Source organism: Rattus norvegicus, chromosome 19 (genome assembly GCF_021556685.1).
Source record: "Rattus norvegicus strain SHRSP/BbbUtx chromosome 19, alternate assembly SHRSP_T2T, whole genome shotgun sequence".
Lineage (NCBI taxonomy): Eukaryota > Metazoa > Chordata > Mammalia > Rodentia > Muridae > Rattus > Rattus norvegicus.
This window is the reverse complement of record NC_141552.1, coordinates 19,915,022-19,927,141: the sequence shown is the minus strand read 5'-3', so window position 1 is coordinate 19,927,141 and position 12,120 is coordinate 19,915,022. Positions and strand designations below refer to the sequence as shown.

The window sequence follows — 12,120 nt, the reverse complement described above, 5'->3', positions numbered from 1 at the left end:
CATAGTCATTTCTAGTCCATTTAAGCTGCTGCTGAAGATGCCTTGAAGGCATAGCCACAGCGACCCTGTGTGTTCAGAGGTGATGTTTTCCTTCAGGAACCTGATGCTGAGTTTTCTAACCCAGCAGGCGGTCCCTGCATCAGGCTGGAGTCTTGAGTTTCTGTGTTGTCCTGATACCACCTGCTGTGTTCTCCTGGGGCAGAATGGATCTCAGAAGGTCTGGGCCAGTCTCACTGGTTGAGGATTCTTGCAAGGCCTCATCTCCAATTCCTGAGGGAAGGTGTAGGTTAGGAGAATGCCTGGATTTGAAATTCAATGTTTTCAGATTTCAGGATTGGATGAGGGGTACTCAGCATGTGCATGTGTCCATGTCTCTGTATGCATGCACATGCAGGCCAGGGATGGACACCAGCAAACTTCCTCAGTCACCCTACCCCTCTCACACAAAGGAGCTCTCACACAGAAGCTGTGGCTCACAGATGAGGTTGCTCAGGCTTAGAGTCCCAGAGATTCTTCTGCTGTGCTTCAAAACTTTGAGAGAGAGAGAGAGAGAGAGAGAGAGAGAGAGAGAGAGAGAGAGATTGATTCTACCAGCTTGTACAACCATGCATGCACATATGGATGCCAGAGGGAAATATCCGGTGTCTTCCTTTTCGAACAGGGTCCTAATCAACTATCAGGTCTCTATATCTTAATATCTAGCAGGGGTCCCAGCGTGAGCATAGCCAGGGCATACACATGCTTGGCTGTCAGTCAGGCAAGAGGCAGAGATCTTGTTCTATTTTTCATGGTTAATGCTCTTAGCACCCTTGAGGGCCTGGCGGAAAGCTGCCTGGAGACTGCTGGATCTGATGCTGGCCTAGACAGCCAGGGCTATTGATGATGGATGTCCAAAGTGGCCCTCATTCTTGGCAAACTTCTCTCTTCTAGTCTAAATGTGCTTGGGTGTTTAATGCAAGGACTGGGTTGTAGTTTTCCTGTTCTATCCAGCTGCCCCCTTGTTTTCTTCAGCGGGTCACCTGCCCTAGTGAGGAAAGAGAAGTGTGTGAGCCACAGCACCACCCTCCCATGCTTCTGCTTGCTGATCTGTGGTATCTGTTGATGAAGAACCGTTCCTGTGGCAGTCCTGTTGATGTTTGTGAGTTTTGAGGATTTACGCCAGTGTAGTAATGTGCATAGTCACCCTGGGAAACCCCACAGGAAGTTGGTCCCCAGGTTTCAGCACACAGAAGCACAGGCCAGAAGAGATGCCCAGGTATTGAAGGAGGTCCAGTAGATGTGCTGTTAGTTTCCTGTGTCTGATGCATGATTGTCCCTTGCTTAATAAAATGTATACACAAAACTCTTTAAGTGTCCCACTGACCTCTGAGAAAGAACATCAGTGGGAAGATGGCTTTGAACTCTTAACTCCCTGTTCCTTTCCTCATAACAGGTTTCTGTAGCAACCAAAGGAGAGAAGCCACCTGAGGGAAGGAAGTCCAAGAAGTGCCTAGGAGCAGAAGTAGGGTCTGGCTGTAGAGGGGACAAGTGGCTGGGTATAGGGACTCTAGGATCAGAAAAGAGGCTGTCTGGCATCTCCCACAGCAACGAAGACAGTCACGAATAGTCATGCTCAAAGGCCAGTCTGATCCAGACTGTCCCTCATTTCCCAGGCGATTATAGATGGTGTCAGGTAGCAGTTGAAAACTGGCCATCAGGGCATGATTCAAGTGTTTATTAAGGTATCATGGGATCAAGAGTATATGAGGGAATAGCCATATGTACACAGAACGACTTGCAGATCCAGAGAGCAGGGAGGGAATAGTCAGGAGCTCCTGCTTGCTGCTGCCTTAGGGGTTCTACAGAAATCCCAGTGGCACTTGGGAAGTGGAGGCAATATCAATTAGGGATTGTGGCCACATGGGGAGATTGAGACCAGCCATGTGCTGTGGCATCAGAACACTGACCAGCGATGACAAAATGAAACTTAAAACACTGGTTGCTCAGCTTTGATACTGCTGACTGCTGACGTGGCCAGGGGCCATCCTGTTCACCAAAGGCTCAGCCAACAGTTGTCTCTCCACTCAATAAAAGTCAAAGAGTGGCCCAGCTCCAAAACCAAATGTGTGCCCACATTGCAATGGCTCCGGTACTGTTTCACCTCAGCTGCGGAGATCTCAGGATCCATGAGTGTCCAGCACGAACACACCCAAAAGAGACAGTCTTAGGGGTCTTAGGCAGCACTGAGGGTGGTGAGCCTCTGCCTCACGGCTCAAAGGCCCTGACCTTGGCATTGTTTGGGCACAAGAGAGCAAAGTGCTGGGGACAGACAACCTGCAGTCTACCATGCTGGAAGGGCATGACTAACACTGATTGATCACATCCATGTGACTACTGAAGCTTTTCCTGCTCTCTGTAGTGGTGACCTTACAGAAACCATGCACACCCGGTTTAGACTGTATTAAAGTAGCCACCATTTCAGGGTTCCCTGCAAGGTGCCATGGGACAGTAGTAGCATGAGTCTGCATGTATCTCGACAGTTTTCACTAGGGACTACACACACACACACACACACACACACACACACACAAACACACACATACACACACAATTACTGACATGGTGCACATTCTTTGCACACAGAAGAAAGTGAGTAGTAGTGAAAACACACCAATCATGGAATTGATGGAGGGAGCTGTGGGGAAGCTGGGGTTTAGAGTTACTTAAAGGCCCTATGCAGGCTCTCCTTTTGTTGGATGAGAAACTTCAACTGCAATGTGGTTCTTTATTTTCTTTCTCTAAAGCACAGAGGGCTAGGGTGGATCTCAGGGCTTTGAGCATGTTCGGCAAGTGCAGTCACACTGAATTAAATCCTAGGGCTGGAACCCTATTAATCTTCTACAGAATTATAGAGCAGCCTGGATGAAGACTCTCAGCTGAAAATGTGGACAACTCAAGACAGGTACTGGACAATGGCTGTCAGACTTGACTGAAGACTGGAAATGTTTTGCTATCTCACAGGAAAAGAAGGCCCCTCCCACTACACTGTACTCTAAGGACATTTTATTCAGGATAGGATGACATGAACTATTGTCTCATGTCACAGATGTCAGCACAAAGTATCCAAGGTATTGTATGCCAATGGTAGCATCAACAGAACAAAGCACACAGTGTCATGAAGACATAAATTATGAGTTTGTGTAGCAAGACCCAGGCCTCTTCCAGGTTCTTAGATAGTAACTGAGAACCTCAAATACGGTAGTGATGTGATAGTGTGGTGTAAATCTAGTTACAACTAGTTTTGACACAGATGACACTTTTTGTGTCATGGTCAGCTTATAGTGAATGACTAGACCTAAGCATGAGAATAACCAAATACTACATTGCGTCTCTAGCTGCTGAGCTTCTAAAAGCCCTGGGGTGACAGCAAGCTTTTGTGGACATACTGGATTATTCCTTCTGTACTTTAACTCTCTGAGTCACCTCCACTCTCAGCAAGTTAGATGAATTCCACAAATTGGAAATCAGTCACCTGGAAAAAATACATTCTCAATACGATCCCAGATTGGCCATGGAAAAAGGGTAGCTTGAACTGTCCCACCTCGGTTGGGCTTGCACAGGCCTGCTCTCCAAAAGAAACCTGTGTTCACAGCTGCAGGCTACATTCACTATGGATGCTCTTGAGGTTCCTTCCTAAACTGCTTAGATTACAATAATTTTCTTGCTAACAATCAAAAAACTGATTATGCCAAGCTGGCCTACAAGAAGCTAGTTTCTATTCTGTATTTTATCAGATGTGCAGAATACATATGGTCATCATTGATAACAGGTGAATGATCTGCTCTAATATGGACACTAAGTGATGCTGGAGGATGATCCTGACCCACAATGAGCATTGGGGACACCAGAGCCCTGTAGGGATGCCTGGCAACCTAACACGTTGAGCACGCACAGCTCAGTAAGTTCCCTGTGAACACACATCTCCTGAGATCTCTCTATTTAATCATAGGTGATCCTGTCCACCTAATACAGCACCTCATGTGGAATAACAAAAGCCACCTGCAGGAGATGTGGTGATGACTCACAGGGTAGAGCACCTGCTGCTCTCTCAGAAGAACCACATGGACCCTAACAATTGGGTAAAGTGTGTCAGTGATTACATCATAAAGTGTGTGTCCGAGGAACAGCCACATTCTCCACACAAAAGACACTGTCACACTGAGTACCCCTTGGTGACTTTGAATTCACTTATTAGCCCAGGATCCATGGAACATGCAGAGATCCATGTGTAGCTGTCAGTTCTAAGTCCACAGGAGGGGACAGAACCCTTGAGTAAGAATGATGGTCTTAAGAGTCAAGAGATAGAATTCAATTTTTATTCATAACAAATACATTTTTACAACAAAACAGGATTAAAATGAATAAAAATATTTAAAAATATTTGAAAGTAAAAATAGTAACAAGAACATATAAATATGAAACAACAAAAAGAAAACTTCAATTAAAATCATAACAAAAATATTTCTAAAAGCATATTCTTAAGGAACATTTAGAAGCACAGATGTATTGCTGTTTCTCCTCTAGCACACATAATGAAAGGCGGTCCCCCAAGTTGTCTCTCAAGTGCTGTTTTCTGAGAAGAAAGTAAGACTTCAATCAGTCTGGCTGGCTTAGTGGTATATAAATTTAGGGTCTCTAAGAAATGACAAATTAACTCAGAGGATGAATACTCATCCAAAAAATGTTGTTACCATTCAGGATGTTGGTCATCAGGGACTCCTGAGAAAGCAACTTATTCTTCAGGAAGCTCTCTTACTGCTGTGTGTCCAATTCCAGCTCTCTTGCACTTTCTGAGACCTGGGAGAGGAAGGCAGTTTTTCAGACACTGATTTGGTGGGGAAATGCAAGCCAGCTGTCAGAATACTGCCTTCTACCACCTCAGTTCTATTGGACAGTCGACATGGACATTTTAAGTGATATCATTGTTGCTAACTCTGTGGGCAGGGCAAAATCTCCAGAGAGCCTCACAGTAATGTGGGCTGACAATATGGGACCCAGACATATACCAGTGCAAAACAAGAACAGGGCAATGGCAAGAGACCTCATCAGGTTGCAGGAAGAAAGGAGATGTCCATATGTCACCAAGGATAAAGCCAATGACAAGTACTAATTTGACATTTGCACTTGGTTCTTATCCCAAAGGTGCTTCCTACACAAGAGATCACATGACCACAGAGTGTCATTTGTCAAAGAACCAAGAACTTGTTCAAAACTCTACATAGGATCCAATGTATCACATGGATATGCAATAATATGATATGTTATTCATCTGTCACCATTTCTAGACTGCAGCTTCAAAAAGAGCAGCAAAATATGCTTGCACAATAATTCAGTTTCTGAAAAGTGGTTAACTTCCCAGAATACTTGTGCATAGGCAGAGCAATGAACAATTCCATTACATGAGGTGGTTGGCTGGTTGTGAGTGTAAATTAGAAAGGTGGTAAGAGAAGCAAAGATGTATCAATGTGGCAAATTTTATCAGATATTGTTAAGCTAACAGGTCCCTACCTGATAATGCTGGTTCTGGCCGTTGATGGTCTTTATCTTTCTTGTTAAAGTCAACCAAATATTTCTGGTTCAGTGCACAATCAAGATGTACCTCCTTGCTCTCCTGCTTCAGTGGGACCAACTTCTTCCTACATGTGTTCTCCATCAGGAGCTGGCTGAGCAGGTTTCTGGAAATACAGTCTGCATAGTAAGATTATGCTGGCCCTTTCTCCCATTCCTACTCCCAAGTCCCACTAACTCTACCAGGTCCCAGATACCCATGAAGACTTAATAAAATGCATCTTGATACATATAAGGCTGCTGCACAAAACATAAAGAGTTAATTCGGGGAAGAATAAATTGTTTGCTTGGCCTGATACCAATTAGTGTCCACACCTCTGAGAAAGAACATGGATCCACAACTATCCATGAAAGCCCAATGCATGGGGGCAACATGAATTAGTACTGGGCCAACACCCTCAAAAGAGGTCAGTAGAACCAAGAGAAGGTCATGCTAACCATGTGGTCCACGCACTGAGTGTTGTAAAACCTGGTGTGACACCATAGGTCCAGGTCAGCCTAATAAACTTCTGCTGACTTCAATCAGTGCTGTTCTCTCTAGAGCCTTTTGAAGATGCCTAGAAAATCCTGGGATGAGGAACAGTCTTTTATGGAACTGAAAACTGAGTCCTAATGACCCTGGAACACTGATGGGTAAATAGCACAAGAGATAGAACCAGAGCTGAAGACCGTCCAATCCAGAACAAAGAAAGTCAGAAATGGCCATTCCACAAGTGATAGCCTTTCTGACCAGGACTTACCTAGAGAAGGTAATCTCCTTCTTCAGCTTATGGTTGTTCTCATGGACCTCAGTGTTCTCCATCTCTAAGTTGTGCAGAATTGACATGACAGCCTCCTCCATTCTCTCCAGGTCTTCATAATATGGATTTGGCCTGAAGTGTGGCCTGGCCCCAAATGATAGAATACAATGAACATCGGCATTTAGGAATATATGAACTCAGGGTGAGTCCTAAATTACCCCAGGCTGCTGCCTGGATCTTCCAGCACTCAGTCACCTGCCTAGCAAGTACAGAGACTCACCATAAACTCACTGCAATTACAATCTTGCAAAGCCACCAGCTGTCAAGGGCTTTGCAAATGCACACTGGGAACTCACTCTCCCTGACTTTATCCCTGAATTCTTCATTCAGACCACAAGTTCTGCTTTTAAATAAATGGAAGCAGATGAGTCCATTTTCAATCTCACTCCTCAGGAAGGGTCAGGTTCTGAATCTCCACTATATGGGAGGTGAGGTTTAGCACAGGGTGGTTAGGGAGGCACAGCTTTCTAGAACCCAAAACCTTAATAGGATAAGAAGGTGACCTTGCAGACCCAGGAATGAAACAAGAGCATTTGGAGCGATTCATACCTGTTCTTCATGGATCTCTCTGTCAGAAACCTCAGGCAATCTCTCAGGTCATTTCTCTCTTCGGTAATGAGCTGCAGCTCTTTAATCAGCCTCTCCTTTTCCTTCTTGGCCTGATTCTCGCTTAGGGCAGTTTCAGGGGATGATGTTTCTCTCCCAGCGTCTGTAGGTAGAAGAACACAAGTGAACCTGCATGGGGAGAATGCATAGAGTGTTCATAGACCTCAGTGAGGCCTAAACAGGAGAATAAGCCAGGAACCCAGTGTCACTGCTAGGCGATTGGTCTATGCTTAAGAGGCCTCCTCAGTGGATCTCAGTTCTCCCACTACTCTATAGATACCAAGAGACATAAGCAGCCAGGTGTTCCCTATGCCGGACATCACGTGCTTACATGTACCACGGAGATGGCTTCTCCAGGATTATCATCAGCTGAACAGGGTACAGCTTGGTTTCAGGACCCTCACTCCTTTGGCTTCAGAACTCAGATGATAAATTCACCATCCAGAAAACTTGAGTGATTGGAGACACTCAGATGCCCTACCCTGATACTCTAAGCCAACAACTTTGGATTTAAAACGCATTTCCGGGGAGGATATGTTCAACAGACTTATCAGTGTCCCTATGTGAAATACCAAATGCCCCAGAAGTGCGAATAGGTTACAGCTGATTCTTGGTCTACACATTCCAAATAGTTTTGGTATTTTAGAAACATGTTTGTAACACACACTCTAATATATAAAGCTAACGATGACCCTGCCAGTTAGAAGAAATCAGAGAAGGTCTAAGAACATAAGGTTATTTCCTTGGAGCACAATCTCTCCCTGTTACTACTGTCAGATACCCACTGTATTTAAAGAAGCAATGATAGTGAAATACATTGCTGCCCTGTCTAAACTCAGAAAAGGTGGACCCTCCATGGCTACTGATGGTGTTATTATATCAATGTAACAGAACAAATGAACTGAAAAGTAAAGACCAGAAGTCCACAGTATAATAGCATTGGCCTTACCATATCCTCCCAGTGGGGATGGGGAAACTAAAGTTCTGAAATCCTGACTTTCAGGAATTGTGATATTCATGGAAATTCAATTCCTTTTCAGATGCTCCAGTTGTGGCCCATTGCTAGAAAGGTCAGCGTAAGCCTGCAGCCACCCTGGCAGGAAGCTCAAAATACACTGCCCAGAACTTACTCCACATTCCCCAGAAGTGCTGTCTCATTACTTTGAGACGAAAGGCCAGACTCCTTCACTCTAGTCTCTCCAGAATCGACGTTCCCCCTCCCAAAACGCTTGCGAAGACAGGAAAACATGTCTTAGCTTGTAACCGCCAGACTCCGACTGAGAGAAACTAGGGCACTGGTTGTCACTACAACACTGGTGACATCACAGAGGATGCCAGAACTCTCTAGGAGACAATAGAATGTCCAAGAAGGGACAGCAGATGTCATGGGGAGCAGACTTTGCCTCCCTGGTAATGTTGTCCCTGTACTGAGCATAAGCTGAGGTGGCCTTTCCAGGAGACTTTCCTGGGGCAGAACCACTGAGCATCTCCTGCTTCCAAAGCCAAATTTTCCTCAAGGCTTGATTATAAAAAACCTTAGTAATTCCTATGCATCTAAATGAATGTTTCCTTTCAAACCTTTCCCAAAAAATGTCTCATCCTAACTCAAATTGTCCACATTCACCAATGTAAGCCATTAAACCTTCCTGAGATTTCACACCAGTTTGAATATGCAGTCAAAAGTCCTCTTGTCTCATTATGTACAGGTGCTTTATATCACATCAAGAAATAGTCTGCATGGTAGGTTACAACATGGGTGTGTATTAGGGGAACACTCATGAAGTCATGTGCTTAGCAATCAACAATTGCCAGAAAATTCCTTAGGAGAAAGAGTTGAAGTCTTTAAGGTGCTAGGAAAAGTGTGGAGACCAGTTGGCAGAGGAAAATGCAATATTGGAGACACCAGTGAAGGGAACCTCATGCTGCTTGTGGGGTTCTGCTCTCTGCACCAATGTCGCTAAAGGAGCACTGATCACAGGCCTGAGTAAGATGTACCATGAGCTTCTATCAGAAAAATAAAATAAACAAGAGATATAGAGGGTGCACAGAGATGTCTAAAATGAGGCTATAAACATCATTAAGTGGATAGAGCAAGGTCCCAGCACCTGTACACTGGGAAATGGCCACCACACCAAACACAAAAGTAGTAACACATTTATCATAGAAAAACACATTTATAATAGTAAAAAATGAATACTTTATAGAATGCACCCACTAACACTGATTGATCACATCCGTAGTTCAAATTTTGGGGGCAAATTCATGGCCTTAACTACCTTTGTCTCAACTTATATAGCAAAAAATAAGAAAGAACGAGAAAAGACAAAGTCAAAACTAAAAGCTCAAGCTTCTCATATGAGGATTGCAGGAAGTGTTATATGGGAGTCAGTTCTGATTAGGCCATTTTAGATAGAACAGTGCATAGTGACCCTTAATGTGATGGGCCCTATATAAAGCTTTTTGCAATATTGGAATTTTAACAAACCTCATCCAGTATGTACGGAAGAGGCAAAGATGTGATCACCATGTCCTTACTCTGTATCAGGTTATTTTTCTGCATCCTTGATTGTCAGGCATAGAACAGCAACAATCTGAAATAGCTGGTAGACATGGAAAAACATGGCTAAAACTATAGTTGTGGGTTACACACCTCAACTGTGAAAGGCTAATGCTGTGTGCACAGTCCTTGGAGGCCACTCTTTTAAGCCTAATTATTACAAACTGAAAGGAGGTTTATCTGAGCTCAAGGTGATCCTGGCCAGCCAGGTAGAGGGCAACATGTGATACTTGAGACCCTGTTTTAAACCAGCACAGAAATCCACACTTCATTCAAAGCATCATCTACGAATTCTCGATTATTTACCATTCTCTCCCTACCAGTCGTTCTGTTTGGAATGGTAGAAAACAACTGGAACTGATCTTTCTATTTTAAGGACCTTGATCTCTCTTTTTTTAGGTCCACATTAAGAGTGCATACAAATGGACATCACCATCTGAACATCTTAGTATTATCTACTCTGTATATATAGCATAATACTGTGCCTATGACAGTCTTAAGCTTCCTTGAGTGTAGTTGCCCCATCAAGAAGTGTGAAGTTCTGAGTTCAAACCCCAGTGATGCTTTAAAGGGACTAGAAGAAAGCCATCAGAGATACTCCACTTCTTTGTCCTTAGATTAAATCAAGTTGACACAATGTGAACCTGGTGGGCTATTTAACCATGCATCTTTCTCCCAACCCCTCTTTTCTGAGTTCAGTCCATGGCAGAATTCATTCCCCACCACCATAGATATTTCTTTGTATATTTCTACAAGAGCCAGGTTTCTTTTTTTTTAATAGAATTAGTTGTAGGCAATCAACTGCTGCCCTATGTGAGAAATGATTAGTATCTATTGCAACTTACCACACTGTATTTGTGTATACAAGTACATTATTGGAAATCCAGCATTACTGAGGGATTGGAAACCAGTGCTGTGGCCTTGCCTTTCTGTGCCTCTTCCTGGCTCACAGGCAGCTGGGGGCAGACCTTGAGTTCCTCTTCAGGGACAGAGTGATGTTGAATGGGCACTGAGCAGGCAGAGAAACACAGCTGAGGCAGCTCCTTACAGTTATTAAACACATCATCTCCTTCCGATCTTAAGGGCTACTGCTGAGGTCTTGCCCCCATACCTACCTTAATAGCATTGAATTTGTTACACAGCAGCCAGCTCTTTCCTATTGCTCTGTAATACGCCTCCACATCATGGATGCCAAGAAAAACACTAACAAAGAACAAAAAACTCTGACGTTGAACTGTGTGGTGCTGGTCACATACCCTGTTATGTTCTGTATGTTATGAGGTTTGTTAATCTTAACAAGTTCCCCAAGTGTATTCTTCACATAGGACCCAATAGATTCAAGGAAAATAGGAACAATTATGTGTAAAATGGCCTGAGTCAGGGCCCAAAGACCGAAGCATTTCCAACACTTGTGCACCAGCCCATGTGGATTTTGCAATGAGCGGGGCCTAGCAATGTCCAGTACACAGTTGTGAGCTGTTGCTCTGGTTGAACTGTATTGGTGTGTGCATTAATAAACTACACCTATTTAAATGAATTCAGTGTCCTGTGGTTTGAATCCAGACCCCTTGACACCAGGTCTTCCCTTCTGCAGCACTCGGGAAAAAGGCTAAGTTTAGGAAAGGTGACGTCTTGTCATAAGTTATGTGACAAGAGGGATGGTGAATGATCCCTTGTGATAAGAATCAAGGTTTCCTCTGTGGTATTTAGGTATATACTGGCCCTGTGCAACAGCTTCAAGAACCCATTTCTGATTTTCCTTGGGATTCCCGTGATGATGCACTCAGACAGGATTGGAAACAACCAAAACGGTGGTCAGACTTGATTTATAAAATGTAGGTAACATTGCAAACTTATGTTGTAGGATATTTGATCATATTGTCATCCCCAATATTGTGTTATTTACTTAGAAAAATACCTTCTGGCTGTGTAGTTCAGTACTAGCACCAATATTTAACCCTAGAGCTATTTTTGTTTGTTTGTTTGTTTTTTGTTTTTGTTTTTGGATGAACAAGTACTTTCCTATTTTGTGGCCCAGCCCTAGCTCTTACTTCTTTGCACAGTCATAGAGAGACCTCAAACATATACTCAGACAAAGCCAGGGGAGTGTATAAAAGGGCCTAAGGCAATACCACATAATGACATTGAAAGTGTGCTCTCTTCTTCATGCACGCCTCCAGCTCTCCTGACATCTACATGAATTATAACTCCTAATGCAGTGTAAATGATGTCTGCGCTATTGCTGAAGGAATCATGAGAATAACAACTGTAAACATTCCACCATGGATAGAATTTGTGGAAAGAGGCAACTGGCAGCCAATGAGAGGGCTCTACAGTTAAAGGGGCTTGCTGTCAAGTCTGATGAGCTTGACTCAATCCCCAGGACCCACGTGGTAAAAAGGAGAGAACCAAGGGACAAGCTGTCCTCTGGCTTCCACTCATGTGCTTACATGTGTGTGAGTATATATGTATATGTCTGTATGTACGTGTGGATATGAATGTGTGTATGCATGTATGTGTATACGTGTATATGTATATGTGTGTATATGT

General features: G+C 43.7%; 1 protein-coding gene across 2 annotated transcripts in view; it reads right to left on the bottom strand.

Annotated features, from left to right (window-relative positions):
• Nucleotides 1–4,341: 4,341 nt before the first annotated feature.
• LOC147999027 (disks large homolog 5-like) overlaps nt 4,342–12,120 on the bottom strand; it is a 100,283-nt gene continuing 92,504 nt past the window's right edge. Inside the window, exons 1-6 of one of the 2 annotated variants that reach the window (XM_087595776.1) lie at nt 7,345–7,443; nt 6,957–7,116; nt 6,348–6,491; nt 5,548–5,714; nt 4,731–4,836; nt 4,342–4,612 (exon numbers count right to left, since the gene is read on the bottom strand). In XM_087595776.1, coding sequence (XP_087451902.1) covers nt 4,772–4,836; nt 5,548–5,714; nt 6,348–6,491; nt 6,957–6,967 — 387 coding nt within the window. In that variant the 5' untranslated portion in view covers nt 6,968–7,116; nt 7,345–7,443 and the 3' untranslated portion in view covers nt 4,342–4,612; nt 4,731–4,771. Of the gene's footprint in view, nt 4,613–4,730; nt 4,837–5,547; nt 5,715–6,347; nt 6,492–6,956; nt 7,117–7,344; nt 7,444–12,120 lie in introns of those variants that run through there. The other variant, XM_087595774.1, reaches the window with a different exon arrangement.